Consider the following 16,096-nt stretch of genomic DNA (forward strand, 5'->3'; position numbering starts at 1 on the left):
GTTCTCCCCCATATCCTTTTCTTTCCTCCCTTGTTTGTTAGCTTGCAGTCATGCCCATCCACGCATCTTCTCTCTTCCCCTACCTTTATTAACTGCCACTGCAACCAGCCCCGGACTTCGATGACGACAATGACCCCTCCTCCAACGACAACTCCCATGGCTTCGATACCCCACTTTCATTTCTTTCATTTTAAACTTCTTCTTTTTTTTCTTGCTTGGCTTTCTTATCTTGTTGCTCTCCTTAAATTCCGTAACATGTGATCCATGACTAAACTAGGTCTTGAAATCAGCATTAAGTATGAACTTGACCAGAAGCACTTGCCTTGACTGGCTCAGCTAGCTTTTAGTCTTTACTAGAGCCGTGTCTGTCTGCGGTCCTAAAGCTTTATTCCCACGAAAGTAAAATCTAGACAAACTACTGTCAAAATCTCGTCTAATCTAATTTATTCTTCTCCTGCCTTGGGGTGGAATCACATATTCTGCCGCTAGGTTTATTTGTCGTCTAGGAGTGAACTTTGGATCATTCGCCGGCACAGCTTTGTATCGTCATTGCAACATCCCAATAATCCCAATATTAACAAATGCGTATGTGCGTGTACATGGACTATCATTCACGATCTCTCCATTAAGTACACAAAGCCTCAGCAGCTTATTGTGCTCAAGACTCATAGAGTCTTAGGCATATATGCATAGACGCATCCCTACACCATTCTTGCCTTTGGCATTTCATGGTGATATTATCAGCCTTTTCTCAATCGTTTAACTTGGTCTCAGCCGTGTAATGCCTTTGCTGACGTCTTCAGAACGGTGTTTTCGAGATTGGTATGCATTAAATAGGGTTAAATTTGTGCGATCTGGATGGGAAAGCGCTGTGTTGGGCAATTATTGAGGTTGACACTTGCCGTAGGAATGGTGAGATGGGCTGGAGGGCTTGCTGCGAGTTCATTCACAAGCCGCATGAGAGTTGCCTGCTTGCTGATTTGCTGCCAGCGGGTCAGGTCAAACGTACCCTTGTTTACGGGTGTGTTGTGTGCAGCCACGAAAATGAGTCCGCGAACAAGCGATTTATGGGGTGACTGTTTCTGGTCTCTGTACGAACGGCCTTTGGCTGTTGACTGGGAAAGCACGTCGGTAGAGTCCGTCCCTTGGAGTAGCTCAATAGTGCATAGTGACAGAGAATACATCGGACCCTCGTAGGCGGATAACTTGGCGATGAAAGAGTGGCAAGAAGCATCAAAGCAAGAACCATAAATGACTGAGTCGCTCGACTTTTCCCCGGCGTGTGCGCTTTTCTGTTCACAGGCAATTGCCGATGGAAACACGGTCCACATCATTGATTCGAAACCTCTGATTAGTGCATGCCTCAACTCTGGTGGCTGTGATAGTCCGGAGGCCATCTGCAAGATGTCAGGGTCCCGCAACGATCCGTAAATAAATACAGGGATGGGCGAGGTGGGCCATAAACGACGAACATCGGCAAGTGTTACGGGATCTTGGGGCGGTGGAGCAAGGCGTGAGCCAATAGTTACATTAGCCAATGGCCGGTACAGCGTGCTTGGTAGGTTGTTGTTGGCCTTAGCCGTGATAGCTCTAGATTTGGCTTGTCCGGAATCTGGGTTCCCGTTGGTGGGCTTAGACACTGCAAATAGTGACATTCTGTTTCGGACTCTAGATGAGATAAACCAACAGTTTCAAGGTGCTGGGCCTTCAGAGGTGAGGGGAAAATAGAAATTGGTTTACGGCTGCGAAAACCGGCGCTTTACATCCACACGCATATGAAGAAATAGAGACTTGAACAGTCAGAAGAATGGAGAGGGACTCGGCACGCTAAAAAGGAACGATTAGCGAGGGGGAAAATGGCCTAGATTAGTCTTTATATAGTTAAAATTCCAAACTTCTCATGGATATAACTATCTTACATACCAACTAGTCTCATTACTTGTCATGTTGTACACCATCCCATTGCAAGCATTATGAGGCCAGACAACGGTCCACCTACATGAATCCGAATCATACCAATCAAACTATCCGTCCCGTGTAAGCATGTACCTTTATTCATGCTGCCATATATGCTGTGTGCCGTGTATGGTTCCGTCGTCGCCCTATTGGCTCTAGATTTCTATGATATGGCGTAGGCGCCATTCACACAGAACCATTTTTGTAAGCAGGTATAGAGCCCGAAAACATAGAGAATCATCAGCATCAAATTTTGGAGTTTCTCATACGAGCAACTCATGTATGTATATATATAATCTTAGAATTGGACGTTACTATGTGCTGTGCCTGACGTACTGAGAGGGGGTTGTTATATAGTAAGCTAGGGTAGTGTGTCTAGGGGCGGTAGTTGGGTTGCACAATATGGGTATTTGTGGGCTCAACATGACGGCCTAGTAGCACAACCTGACCACAGACCAACCAATTTATTACTTCCCCTGCCTGTTTTATATGAAGCTGTTTGACATATATGATGCACCTTCTACCTTCTACAGTCCAGTTGGTCCCGACCCCTTCGCTTGTCTATTATTTTACAGATATTGAAATGATTTGCAGTAGGCACATATTGATTTATAGGTCTAACTAGTTTACTAATTAACATAGCATCTCTGATGGTTACCTAGCCTACCAGTCACATGGAATAAAATTTTACTTTTCAGGGCCATTATGCTTTCTTCCTCCTGTTTCATTCTAACCACACACAAACTCATGAGCAAAGTTACACATAGCTAAGGAATTCGATATGGGGAACTACCTGTCCGCATCTCATCCGCCCACGTTGTTGTATGAAATACAGCATATCCAAGGCAAAGGTAAAGGCCTCATTGCCACGCAAAAAATCACAAAGGGAACACGGCTGCTCTCCGAGAAGCCCATTCTCAAAATTCGCGATCCTTCAGCCGAGGCTCTATTACCATCAATTCGACGATTAGTCGAGGCTCTTAGCGAAGACCATCGTAAGGGCTTTTTAGCTCTACATAGTCCCTATGTGTACGACAATGACATTGAGCAATATATGAGCATAATTCGTATTAATTGCTTGCCTTGCGATGAGTCTAAAGAGACCATCATCATCTGCCTAGACGCATCCCGCATCAACCATTCCTGTGACCATAATACGATACTCTCCTGGAACGAAAATACACAGTTAAATAACGCCTATGCATTGAAAGATATTGACAAAGGCGAAGAAATTACAATCAGCTATACCCCTACTTTCTCACTCCGTGAAGAAAGACAGAGACGTTTAATGAAAGCTTTCAACTTCGTATGCTCATGTCGTTTCTGTTCTCTACCGCCGGAACAGAGTCGTCATAATGATAAAATACTAGGGCAAATCATATGCTTGTATGACATTGCCATGGGGAATTCCTTGGACATATCTCTAGAAACGCCTATTTCTGTTCTCCGCCACCTAGAACGCCTCATTCGGCTCATCAAGGAGCAAAATCCGGAAATTTTCAGTCCTCCCCAGCTCTATTCTAAAGCTGCCGATACTGCCATTGTCAATAGTGACTTCGCTCGCGGATATGTCTTTCGTAAAAGGGCTGCCACTATTTGGGAAAGAATAGCAGGTCAAGACAGCCCGAAGTTTCTTGAAGCCCAAGCTATGCTGTTGAACCCATATATTTTCGAATCATGCGGCATGTCAAGGCAGTGGATGACGAGCTTTTCAGACATTCCTACCGGGCTTGGGCCAGATGCCTTCGAAAAATGGCTCTGGAGAAGAGGAAACACGGCAGCTATTCAAAGCTGCTTTTCCAGCTTTTTAGATCTTCCACATGAGTGCATCCCTGAGCCAGACTTCTATGAGGGCACCAGGAACAATAATTTTCGTCCGCTACGCCACTGGTGCTTCTTGGGAAACATTACTGACTTTAGCACTATTGTTCGTCTTCATTTTCAACTTGAAGATCTTGACGGTTCTATCATCCCACTCTTCTTCCACACCCCTGGCCGTGGCCAGGAGGTTGAGAATCACCATACAAAGATAGGAAGCACAATCGCTATCTTGTACCCAGTGCATCATGTATTCATGGATGGCAGGACTGGCATCCGCCTAGAGAATCCGCAAATGTTCAAGGCAAGGTCACTCTAACAAAGCTGTGATTGTGTGGTACATTTGGTAACTGACTATAATTCCAGATATTTTCTCTATCGATGGAAAAGATCAACAGTCTCAGTAACAAAGTGCAGGAGTTTTCACTTGTGCTTGATGGTGTCAGAAAGTGTCACGGGTGCAAAAAGAAAGCAGCGACTCTTAACCGATGCTCCAAATGCTTTTCTTTTTGGTATTGCAACAAGGTAAAGCATTAATCCTTCTAATGATGTCCAAGCTAGTTACTAATGCCATACTATCTATCACCAGACCTGCCAAATCGAGGGATGGAATGAGCATAACCACAAGGCCGATTGCAAGCATCTTAAGGATCCTGATTTAAGGGGACTTCTCGTTCGCAAGTGGGATACGTTTGATGGCATGATGAGTTTTCCCATTGTCCCAGAAGATGATTAGAAAAACAACACACTTAGTTCACGATGACACAGGGGAAATAGCATCATAATATACAGGGTTAATAGGTAATTATTGTTAGGGTTTGGTTTCCCAATCCACCAAACGTCATGGAGGGGTCATAGCAAGTTTTCGCTCCTTCCCTTATCAGTATCAATCATAGAGTATGATATAAAGACTATATGAATGTACCAAAATAATGCGCACTCTTCCTTCCACCTCTTTCCTCTAATTGCCTTTATTTTCTCAAGTCTTTTTTTTTGCCTTTTTGTCTTATCAGTTGAAACCCTTTTTTACAGCTCCTTAGCTTTTTTGTGACTCACCCCCATTAACCCCGGGTTATCTTTGTATTGCCTAGTGCAAGACCCCACTTCTTTGTACTGACTTCCTCGCTGAAGAAGCTCTCCTCTTTCAGTTTATCTCGGACTATCTTTGGCCAATCTCAGATTCTTCATCTGACCAGCCTCTTTCTCTGGCTATCTACCGTCTCCCTCCCAACCTAATCTCGACTAACCGTTGGTCTCAGCCAGTCGAACCCCCTATCGGGCCTTATTTATCTTCGCCATTTGATCGCCACCACCCGATCTACTTTCAGATATTTGACTTCGCGTCACCCCTCTCTCTCAGATCCCCCCCCCCCTCCCTTACAAACATACACAATGGCGGATCTAGTCGATCGCACCAAGGACGCTGTGACTTACATTGACACTGATGTCGGTGTTGACAATGTCCCGGCCGCTAACGGCTCCGAAGCCAAGCCCTATAAGTCTCTGGCCTTTGCCTACATCCAGAACATCGAGCAAACCTCGAGCAAGTACTTGATCCGTGCATCTCAGACCGGCGCTCTGGAGGCTGGCCAAGATGAGTCTGCCCGTCTGGCCTGGAAGGAGCCGGCTAAGAGCGCCATCAAAAAGGCTGTGGCTGCCGTTGATCAGCACAAGAAAAAGCTGGCTCGTGCTGCCAAAGTCGCGGCCGAGGAGGACGAGCGCCGCAAAGCCCGCGAGCAGAATCTTGATGCTGCTAAGAAGATCGTACTCAAGGAGGACGAGACCCTCCCCAAGGCACAGTGCATCAAGATCAACCGGAAGGACATTACCCTTGGCGAGGCCGACAAGAAGGGCACCCGTGTCAAGGTATATGGTCGCATCCACCGTCTGCGTCCCCAGAAGAATGCCACCTTTATTACCCTCATCGATGGTTACGGCCACCTACAATGCATTTTGCCAGCTGGCCAGCTGACACAGACCTATGATGCCCTGACATTTGCTATTGGTACATCCCTAGCCCTTTACGGAGAGCTGAAAAAAGTTCCTGAAGGCCAGACTGCCCCCGACAGCCGCGAGCTGCACGTCGATTACTACGAGGTTATTGGTGCTTCTCCCTCTGATGATGACGCTATTACCAACAAGGTCTCAGCCGCCCAGAACCAATGGGACGCTGCCATGCTGGACAACCGCCATCTAGTGCTGCGTGGCGACAACGCCGCCTCCATCATGAAGCTACGTGCTGCTGTGGAGTGGGCCTTTGTCAAGGCCTACCGGGACCTGGAAATCACCAAGGTTTCGCCTCCGGCCCTAGTCCAGACCCAGTGTGAGGGTGGTGCCACACTTTTCAGCCTGCCGTACTACGAAGAACAGGCCTATCTGACCCAGTCGTCGCAGCTATACCTTGAGACTGTCCTTCCCAGCTTGGGTTCTGTCTACTGCATTGAAAAGTCTTTCCGTGCGGAAAAGTCGCTGACGCGCCGCCATCTCAGCGAGTACACGCATGTCGAAGCCGAGCTGGACTTTATCACTTTTGAGGACATGCTGAACCATATCGAAGATATCATTAGCCGTATCATTGACACCGTGCTAGCTGATCCTGTGGCTAAGGCTGCACTCCAAGAACTCAACCCAGACTTTGTCAAACCCTCCATGCCCTTCCTTCGCATGAAATACACGGATGCCATCGATTGGCTCAACGCTCAGGACCCGCCGATTCTGAATGAGGAAGGCAAGCCACATGTCTTCGGCGACGACATTGCCGAGGCTGCCGAACGCCGTATGACGGATATCATCAACCGACCCATCTTTTTGACGCACTTCCCCGTCGAAATCAAGGCCTTCTACATGAAGAAGGACCCTCAGGATCTGCGTGTCACTGAGAGCGTTGACGTGCTGATGCCCGGTGTTGGCGAGATTGTTGGTGGTTCCATGAGAATGGAGGACTACAACGAATTGTTGGCTGCCTATGAGAAACAGGGCATTCCGGCGAAGGACTACTACTGGTACACTGACCAGCGCAAGTAAGTTACTTTTTTTTTTCCCTTGCCATTCTGCCTTAACGAAGCACTAGCTAACCAAAGCTCCATTTTTGTAGGTACGGCACCTCGCCTCATGGTGGCTACGGTCTTGGTCTTGAGCGTTTCCTAGCATGGATGGCCAACCAGCACACGGTTCGAACAACTTGCTTGTACCCCAGATTCATGGGTCGGTGCAAGCCTTAGACGCAAAATTCGATGGGAAAAAAAACTCGTGGAAAAGGGTGAGAAGCTACAGGATGATAGATGTAATAGAGTTTTTTTTTTCTTTTGCTCCAATTGAAAGACTACCACTTTACGAGCCTACCTAATCCCTTCATTTCCAGCCTAATTCTTTTCAGCAGCCGCCGCCCCCTCTGGATCATGTGCTACAACTTCAATCTCAACACGCATATCATCGTCGCCCAAGCGTGTGACGCCAACACAAGTCCAGATGGGTTGATGGTCGGGCATGTACTTTTTGAAATTGCGCACCATGGCATCTAATGCCTCATTGTTCAGTGGCAAATGGTATGAGTTGACACGGTAGACTTGCTGCCAACCAGTGCCTCCAGCATCATGCAGGCAGCGTTCAACGTTGGCGAAGGCCTGGTCAATTTGTGCGTTGGTCTCAGTTTTGTAGACCCCAGTCATCGGGTCCCAACCGCCTGGAGGAGGAGAGTCAGCGTTATGAGATGCACACAGTGAATTCTAGAACAATGTCGTGTTTTCTAGGTCTTATTCATCCCAAATCGGCCTAGTCATTCTAAATAACCTGTCTGCTCTTGTTGCTTACCTTGACCCGCACACTCAATCCGGTCACCGACACGGACAGCTTGGTTGTACCAAAACTTCTTTTTGTTGTTGACTCCGACGCCCTCGTAGGCGTAGTACTTAAGATGCGACATGTTGAAAACGGAATAATGAAGACAATTGTGTGAATCAAAATAACGACAAAGGAAGCTATGGGGGGGAAAAGGTTTTATTAAGGATTAAGTATTTAGGCGTCAATGTACTGGCTTGTCGTACCTTTAAAGGCAGAGAATCTGACATTGCATAGCCGCCGGATCTTACATCACCAATCGTAGCAGGTGGGGAAAAGCGGACATCAGGTGGTAATCAATACCCTAATTTGTAAGCGGAAGGCCCGGCCAGTACAACTCTCCTTTAGGGTTAAATACACCTTGCTTTGCTGACTTGTCTAGACACGGGAACCCCGTTATTGCGATGTTGAAAGGTGATCGATTAGCCGTAGAGAGTCCGGCTGGCTAGCCACCAGTCAGCTGTGAACAGCTGTAGACAGACGACAACACCGGTCCCTTGATATCCTACCCCTTGTGTGCACCTACCCGTCCTTGTTCCTGCATTGACTCTCTTGTCCCCCCCTCCCAGATGCATCCCATCCACGGCCTTTTACTTGGTGTCTCTTGTTGTGTCTTGTGTATCTCCTTAAGAGGAAGACGCAGTTAAAAGCGAGGACAAGCAAAGGGGTCAAAATGGCTTTCTAGTGAGGGGAGAAAATATAGATGGATATGCTGTGTTTCCTGGCCGCTGTGCTCCCGCTTCTGTCTTTTTTTAGGTCCGCCGGACTCAAAATAAGGACAAAACATGAGTCAGCGGCTTCTAGAGAAGAAGCCTGCGTAGCTAGCTGGCTTGTTTCCCTGCTACATCTGTGGTGGCAGCAGCCTAGGAGGAAGGGCCCCCCATACCCTTGCCCCTTCAATGTTGACAAAATTAATCAATAGGCTTCAAAGGTGGAAGGGAAGAACCAAACAAATAGACTGCAATACTAACTGAAAACCTCCCCTTTCTTACCCCTTCAGGAACAAGGGAACAAGAGCGATGCGGCGGCCCAAGGTTTTTCTAATCTTAGAAATGATATGGTCTACATACAACCCAGGCTAACCAAGGCCAGCTAACTTACTAGACTAGCTCAGGGCTAAGCTGGAGAGATCAACATCAGCACAAGACATTTTAAACAAGAAATTTATTTCCTTAATCCGAGTTACAAGAAGCTACTGAAATGTGCACCCACCTGCATGATAAAACACTGCCCAGCTCTGCAAGCGTCTTTCTTCCCCTGTGATCACCGCCAAGGTCATGCTGTATTCGCATCTTCACCTTGAGGAGAAATCGGGTTCGCTGGTATACAAGCACTAGAGTCCTTATAAGGTTCCTCCCACTCTGGCACTGGCATTGACACTGGGCCTCCTCTTCTTGCTACCTCTTCTTCCCGACCCTTATGCTTTGTTCTTCCTCGTGCCTGCTAAAAAAAAACTAGACAAAGAAAGAGAAGACTAGAATTGAAATTTAAGGCAAGAGCTAAGGAAAAGAACAGACAGAAGGAAAAAGAAGAAACAAGCCATAGCCACAGAGCTTCCTTCCTCTTTGTCTTCTATATTTCCCCTGAAAAGGGAGGAAGCGAGGAAGGAGGGGAAAAGGTCAAGCTTTTTTTTTCTCATTTGTTTTTTTCCCTTTGTCTATGCTTCGCCTGCTTTTGCTCCCGCTTCTTTCTGTCTTTCTATAGTGACCTGAAAGAAAAGTCATATTCTCGCAAAACAGGTAATATCCCCCCATGTTCTTACCACTGCTGTTTGGGAGACACTGTTTGCTCCTTCCTTCTGGACGAGCTTTGTCCCTCACGTTGCCGGGTTATCCGCTTGCTAGTTTGCTGCTTTTTCTTGCCCCCATTTTCTGTTTGCTGTAAACCCTAACAACCCCTCGACCTCGATTATACTTGGTTCTGCCATTGTTCAAGTAAACACCCCCCCAATTATACACATACTCGCTTTCCTTCATTTCGTCATTTGCCCTTCCTCCTTTCTACCTTGCTTCAGCTCTGCTTCCATTTTTTGGGGCTCAAGGGCAAGCAAGGATAAATAAATGAACCCCTGTATCATGTTTTTTTTTCTTCCTTCTTCTCCCTCCTTCTTTCTTTCCTCTCCTTCCATTCCTTTCCCACTCTTTTTCTGTTCTAGCCCCCTCCGCCCCTGCCCGTATACTCGTACAGCAGGATGGTCGCCGGCTTTCAGCACTTTGGTTCTCTCTTTTTTTGCTTGTTTTTGTCGAATGCAAGCTCTTATTCTTTGCTGCAACTGCGAGGGATAAAAACAACAAGAAAATGTGAATAAATTAATAGGAAAGGAAATAAGAGGCTAAGACTGGATGGAACATACAGGAAATAGAGAATCAATGCAACAACGAGAGATAAAATAAAGCAGTATTATCTTTCCGTCCGTTGAAAGCGCAGAAAGGGCTACTGCTCAGCTTAACTCTATGCTCCTTCCCCCGTCGCATTGCTCGCTACTAGATTGGCCTACTTTACAACGCGCCGCCCCTTCGCAGCACATACAGCAATAGCGAACCCTTACCTTACATAAACTCCTTGCAGCTTCATGTCCTTGCCCTGCCTATTGAAAAGGGTGCGTGTCATCTTGAATCTTGGCCCTTATCCTTTTAGGAGAGAGGATGAGAGGGGTGGCTCACCCTTTATCCCAGACTCTGCTCTTCATCTCCTTGTAGTTGCCTTGTATCCTCTTTCCTCTTGTTTGGAGGCTCATGCTCTTTTCGTCATTTTATCCTTTATCCTTTATCCTTTTTTTTTTTTTTCTTTTTCTTTTATCCTTTTCTACTCCTCTTGTTTGCACCTTCCTTCTTCTCGACCCTTCCCACCAAGTCTCTAGAGGCCCTTGCCTGGCCGCCTGCCCCACTTTTGCCCTTTTCTTCGTTCTCTGCAATCTATCCTCTCCTTCTTTAAAACCTCACCGCATCTCCTTCTCTTGTCTCCTGCATCTTCATCCAGGTCTGGGGTTTTCCCTTTTATCCTTCTTCCCATTCATTTCTACTATTTCTTCTTTTTCTTTTTTCTTTATTTTCTTGTTTCCTTTCTTTCTCTTTCTCCTTCTCTTACGGCCAAGTCTCTCCTCTTCCTCCTTCTCTTCCCATTTGGACCAAGTCCTCATCGCCTTGGTCTTCTTCTCTTCTTCCTCGCCCTTCTTCATTTATTTATTTCTTCCCAAGTCTGACAGTTGTTGACTACACGGCATATACATCTTTTTATCCTTTCTTTCTCTTCATCGCCGCGATCTCGCTTCTGCCTTGATATTCTCTTCCCTCCGCTTCCTCCAAATCTATTGCATTTCGTCTCGCATTTCTTCTCTTCGTCTATACCCGCGAATTAAACTTCAAGCATCTTGTTGTCATAACTCCTAAGCTTCAACTTTCGCTTCTACTCGACCCCTTTTTTGCCTTCTCATATCGCCGCCCTATTTCGTGCGTTGTTGACTTGGTTTGCTGGCTCTTGCAGTCATTTGTTCTGCCTGACCAACTTGTTCTTCCACTTCCGTTAAAAACCCCCTTTTTTCTATACTTGTTTTTTTTTCTCTTTTTTTTTTCTTTTTTTCTTCGCGACTGGAGCTTCGTTTCTGTCATATTGCCTATTTTCTTGAATCATCCTTCTATATTTTTTCGGCTTAAATTTCTCATTCAATAAATTCTTGCACCGTTCGCTCATATTTCCGCCCTTATCTCTTGATCGACAGTATGCAAGATCTCGCAAGCCAAAATGGCGGTCCTCGGTTTGGCCACGCCTCCAAGCCTTCTACCTCCGAGACTGGCTTTTCCCACGGTGCCTTTGCATCTAATGTACCCAGCTTCACCGAGCGTCTCCCACGCCGGGGCACCACTGTCCCTACCATCAACACTCAGTCGTTGGCCCAGCCAGCTCAGGCTATCAATCCCAACGACCTGACTACCCCTGGCACTGCCTTCGACATGCAGTTCACACCACTGCTGCCATCGCAGCTGCTCCTTGGAAGTCCCTTCCAGCCCGGAACTCCTGCTAGCTTTGCTAGTCCCCAGTTCCAGAACCTCAACTTCCAGCAGCAGCAGCAACAGCAGGCTGTCAACGGCCTGACCAGTCCGGTCCCGCAGACGCTGTCCCCTCAGGCTTTCCAGACTCTGGTCTCACCCTCATCTTACGGTGCCCCTCAGTTCTTCAACGCTCAGTCGCCCTCGGGCTCTTACAATCCCATGTCCGCCCAGCCTACCTCGCCCGTTTCTATTTCGACCACTTCTGCGGCTGGAAATAGTCGCACTGTCTACCTAGGAAACATACCCTCAGATACCCCTGCGGAGGAAATTTTGAACCATGTCCGGAGTGGACAGATCGAGTCTGTCCGTCTTCTGCCTGACAAGAACTGCGCCTTCATCTCCTTTTTGGATGCTAGCTCTGCCACCCACTTCCACTCTGATGCCATCTTGAAGAAGTTGTGCATTCAGGGTCAGGATATCAAAGTTGGTTGGGGTAAGCCCTCGCAAGTTCCCACCTCTGTAGCCCTAGCTGTTCAGCAGTCTGGCGCTTCGCGTAACGTTTACCTGGGCAATCTGCCTGAGGAGGTAACTGAGGAAGAGATTCGCGAGGACATGAGCAAGTTTGGTCCCGTTGACATGGTCAAGTATGTCAAGGAAAAGAACATTGCATTTGTGCATTACTTATCTATTGCGAACGCCGTAAAGGCCGTTTCCCAGCTGCCTCAGGAAGCTAAGTGGCAGGCTCCCCGCCGTGTCTACTACGGCAAGGACCGTTGTGCGTATGTTTCGAAGACTCAGCAGCAAAACGCTGCTCAATACTTGGGAATTGCCCCTGGCCATGCTCATATGTTGACTGGCGCCGACCGTGACATGATCTCAAGCGCCTTAGCTCATCAGTCTGTCGCTGCTGCTGCCGTTGCTACTACCGCTGGTGGCATTAACAATCTGGGTAACCGTACTATCTATCTCGGTAATATCCACCCAGAAACCACTCTGGAAGAGATCTGCAACGTAATCCGCGGTGGTCTCTTGCACCATGTTCGTTATATCCCCGATAAGCACATTTGCTTCGTTACTTTCATTGACCCCACTGCTGCTGCATCGTTCTATGCTTTGAGCAACCTGCAGGGATTAATGATCCACAATCGCCGCCTCAAGATTGGCTGGGGAAAGCACTCTGGAGCTCTGCCTCCGGCCATTGCCTTGGCTGTAAGCGGAGGTGCTTCGCGTAATGTGTACATTGGCAATCTGGATGAGACATGGACTGAGGAGCGTTTGCGCACTGATTTCGCTGAGTATGGTGAGATTGAGCTCGTCAATGCTCTGCGTGAAAAGAGTTGCGCTTTTGTCAACTTCACCAACATTGCCAATGCTATTAAGGCCATTGAGGCTATTCGCAGCAAGGAAGAGTACAAGAAGTTTAAGGTCAATTTCGGCAAGGACCGTTGCGGTAATGCTCCCCGCCAAATGCAAGCTGGCGCTAGCCAGTCTCCTAACACAGACAGTGTTGCTTCCCCTCCTCCTGTCAGCAGTGATTCGCAGAACGGAGGCGGCTCTCCTACAACTAGCTCCTCGCCCCAACCTACTGCTACGCTGTTTGCTCAGAATGCCAACCCCTTGACCATGTACCTGCACCATGTCTCCCACCAGGCGCAGTCACAGCAAGTTCAGCAGCATCAGGCTTTAGCTGCGCAGCAAGCCGCTCTTTTTGGAACAGCCCAGTCCTCTCCCAATGAGGCTACGCTTGAGGCTGGCGTGCAGGGTGGCTTCGGCGGAAATGTGGCCCCTGGTACGTCTGCTGCTCCTGGTGGCGCTACCACTATTGGTGGCCTACTGGCCCCTAATTCACGTGGTTCACACAACCGCGCTGTCAGCCTGCCTGTTCTAGCTCCTGGGTTTGAGAATGGCGTTGCCTCGCCTGGATCTGTTGGTGGCTCTTCAGGTGGTCCCGAAGGCGGTGAACGTCGTGGCCACCAGTATCAGGCCAGCTACGGGGGCATGGGCACTGGCTTTGGCCTGGCTATTCAGGGTGGCCTGAATGGATGGGTTGAAGAAGAGGTTGCCAACTAGATGGGTCATATGATGCCCAGGTTGGCAAGCGATTCTAGTGCCAAAATTCGAATGTGGCTTTACATAAGCTCCTTTTATATTCTCTTGCTATACTTTTAAGCCTTATAATCGACCGGCGTCGGGGTCTTCTTTTTCACACCCGGCACCTTTTTGGCCTTCTTCCCTTTTTGTTGTCCTTCTCCTGCTTCATATTTTTTCACTTCAAACTTGTTGTTCATCCTTTTTCCTTTCTCTGTGTGTCCTTTGCCATATCGTTATTTATTTTACATAACATTTCCCTGTCCTTTTTTATTATTTTTTGAAATCTATTTGGGGGTTAATCACTAGTCATGGATGTTGACCTGGCTCCAAGCCATGAATTATTTGCCATTTATTATTTTGATATATCTACGTTTCTCCCTTGCACGAATTATATTGCGCAGCCTCAGTTTTTTTCTTTTTCGTTTTGGTCATCTATATACATGTCATTATTATATTTATTATATGTGCTATACTGGTTGTGATCATGAATAATAATAATAGAAAGAGATATCGAGAACGGATGGACCAACCACAAACAAGAGGTGCAATATGGAGATGGAGGATCAATGAACGCCAAAATAAAATAAAGAGTCCAGGAACGACAAAGACACGGTAAATGAGGCTGCAGAGATGCTAGTATATAGATAGATGGGTAACATGCAGCATCGATATCCTGTCAAGAAATCCGAGACTAGAAAGAAGCTTGTCTAGTAACCTGCTGGCTCAGGCTTACTCGGAATGGGCGGTTGATCGAGATTGCTTTCACACTCTGCTTTCCAATGGCTTGGCGTGATGTTGTCAACAACTTCCTTGAATGCGGCCTATATGTAACACACAAACAGCTTTGTTAGCAAGACAAATTACAAAGATTAACATGATGCAAACCCAACCAGTTGACTCACCAGCGTGCAAAACGACTCGTCACCCGGCAAATGCTTATTAGGAGCCTTGCATCCTGGAACCACGACCGATCGATCATTATACCTCAAGCGCACAAAGTAGCCGTCTAGCACTTTCTTCTGCGCACCTACTAATTGCGATGTCGGTGAGCGTCCGATTCGTTCTACACTGCCGCCTAATCCTGCTGCCGCTAGCCAGCCGCTACTCTGGGTCCACGGCTTTGGTGCCGGTTGATCAGCTGCGCGGAATAGCTCGATGGCAATGTGGCTTGTAAACGGAGGCCAGCGCCCATCAAATGCTCCAAGAGAACTGAGAAGTGCGCCAAGCGTGGTATCGTGACACCCATTGAGAGTGATTTGGGGCCCGAGAACGTGCTGACTGTTGTTGTGTAGGTCTGCGCCGCCTATGTCTGCAGCCGCCGGCTCGCCCTCAGCTGAGCGCACTAGTGCTTCTACCACGTCACCCAGAAGCGGGCCTGATGCAAGCCGTCGTGCCTCAGCGCTCTCGGAATACAATGAGAACCATTCCTCGATACCCGCAGCCTCGAGACCAGTCAGCACGTCTGGGTGATAGAACTCTCGCGGCAGACGCGTGGCAGCCCCTGTGCCTTCGGCGCGACTTGCATTGATGGTGTCCAAAACACCGAGGGCCGAAGGACGAGACGCTATACCGATGCGCGCCGAGTCGCGCGTATCCGCTGATCCCACTAGGTGTCGTTCTAGTTGCATATGCACTTTTTCAGCAGAGGCCGATGCGTCCCACCGCTGTGCGGCGCGTGCGCTAAAGGCTGCGAACAGTTGACGTAGCCTAGCACAACTAGCATTATTAGGTACTAGTGTCTCGGCGCCCGGTGCAGCCTGCGCAATTGAGAATGGTGGCAGATCTGGAGCGCGCTGGGAAGGTGGGTAAAGCCCTGTGACAGTATGCTGGAGAGACTCGAGAGCGCGTGGCACATTAGTGCTGCGTAGTGCTAAGTCACCCGCGTGATTAAGCCGTGGAGACAGAAAGCCAAGGCTAGTCACATACAATTGGCGTAAGTGTGTGCCGAGAGCATGAGTGCTGGCGCGGCCCGCATCGGTTAGCGTCCCAGGAGCGCAGAGATCCTCACGTGGAGCTCCAGCAACAGTCGGATATGGCTGGAACGAATCGTCGAGAGTAGAGAGCATGTGAAATTTGCGCTGCCATTGGAAGTCCGTTGTAAGTGGCTCAGACCCTGGAGCAGATGTGGGTGATGGAAGGCTGATTGCGGCACGGATAGTGCGTGCATATCGACAGTACGGCCATAGTGAGGGATGGTTGAGATGAGCGAGGCGCGGCTTCACAGGTGTGCGTTCACCATGGCGAAGGAAGATGTGGACTTGCTGTAGTGCGAGAGACGACGGATAAAGCCGAGCTAACTCAGTGGGCGAGTATGGAGTCGATGGTGGTAGCGATGTCATAGTGATAGGACAGTGCGATTGTGGGATGGCCGAGCTGGAGGTCGACGGCCTATTGGGTGCGGGATT

At 48.2% G+C, this 16,096-nt stretch overlaps 6 protein-coding genes across 6 annotated transcripts; 3 read left to right on the forward strand and 3 right to left on the reverse strand.

Moving 5' to 3' along the window:
• Positions 1 to 839: 839 nt before the first annotated feature.
• HOO65_040627 (uncharacterized protein) lies at positions 840 to 1,655 on the reverse strand (the record flags this gene model as incomplete). Its single annotated transcript, XM_071000695.1, has 1 exon — positions 840 to 1,655. One exon carries the CDS (start codon positions 1,653 to 1,655, stop codon positions 840 to 842), a length of 816 nt encoding a protein of 271 aa, XP_070859470.1.
• Positions 1,656 to 3,355: 1,700 nt separating this feature from the next.
• HOO65_040628 (SET domain-containing protein) lies at positions 3,356 to 4,093 on the forward strand (the record flags this gene model as incomplete). The annotated part of the gene is made up of 1 exon (XM_071000696.1): positions 3,356 to 4,093. The coding sequence occupies one exon, from the start codon at positions 3,356 to 3,358 to the stop codon at positions 4,091 to 4,093; it is 738 nt and encodes a 245-aa protein (XP_070859471.1).
• A 1,073-nt stretch (positions 4,094 to 5,166) lies between these two features.
• Positions 5,167 to 6,995, forward strand: HOO65_040629 (Asparagine--tRNA ligase, cytoplasmic; the record flags this gene model as incomplete). Its single annotated transcript, XM_071002725.1, has 2 exons — positions 5,167 to 6,794; positions 6,869 to 6,995. 2 exons carry the CDS (start codon positions 5,167 to 5,169, stop codon positions 6,993 to 6,995), a joined length of 1,755 nt encoding a protein of 584 aa, XP_070859472.1.
• A 141-nt stretch (positions 6,996 to 7,136) lies between these two features.
• HOO65_040630 (L-PSP endoribonuclease family protein) lies at positions 7,137 to 7,696 on the reverse strand (the record flags this gene model as incomplete). The annotated part of the gene is made up of 2 exons (XM_071003040.1): positions 7,137 to 7,456; positions 7,585 to 7,696. The coding sequence occupies 2 exons, from the start codon at positions 7,694 to 7,696 to the stop codon at positions 7,137 to 7,139; spliced, it is 432 nt and encodes a 143-aa protein (XP_070859473.1).
• A 3,634-nt stretch (positions 7,697 to 11,330) lies between these two features.
• Positions 11,331 to 13,670, forward strand: HOO65_040631 (putative negative regulator of differentiation 1protein; the record flags this gene model as incomplete). The annotated part of the gene is made up of 1 exon (XM_071000697.1): positions 11,331 to 13,670. The coding sequence occupies one exon, from the start codon at positions 11,331 to 11,333 to the stop codon at positions 13,668 to 13,670; it is 2,340 nt and encodes a 779-aa protein (XP_070859474.1).
• Positions 13,671 to 14,398: 728 nt separating this feature from the next.
• Positions 14,399 to 16,030, reverse strand: HOO65_040632 (histidine acid phosphatase; the record flags this gene model as incomplete). Its single annotated transcript, XM_071002761.1, has 3 exons — positions 14,399 to 14,512; positions 14,594 to 15,551; positions 15,618 to 16,030. 3 exons carry the CDS (start codon positions 16,028 to 16,030, stop codon positions 14,399 to 14,401), a joined length of 1,485 nt encoding a protein of 494 aa, XP_070859475.1.
• Between the last annotated feature and the right edge of the window lie 66 nt (positions 16,031 to 16,096).

The sequence above is a fragment of the Ceratocystis lukuohia genome (genome assembly GCF_044167205.1).
Source record: "Ceratocystis lukuohia strain C4212 chromosome Unknown Supercontig4_pilon, whole genome shotgun sequence".
Classification (NCBI taxonomy): Eukaryota; Fungi; Ascomycota; class Sordariomycetes; order Microascales; family Ceratocystidaceae; genus Ceratocystis; species Ceratocystis lukuohia.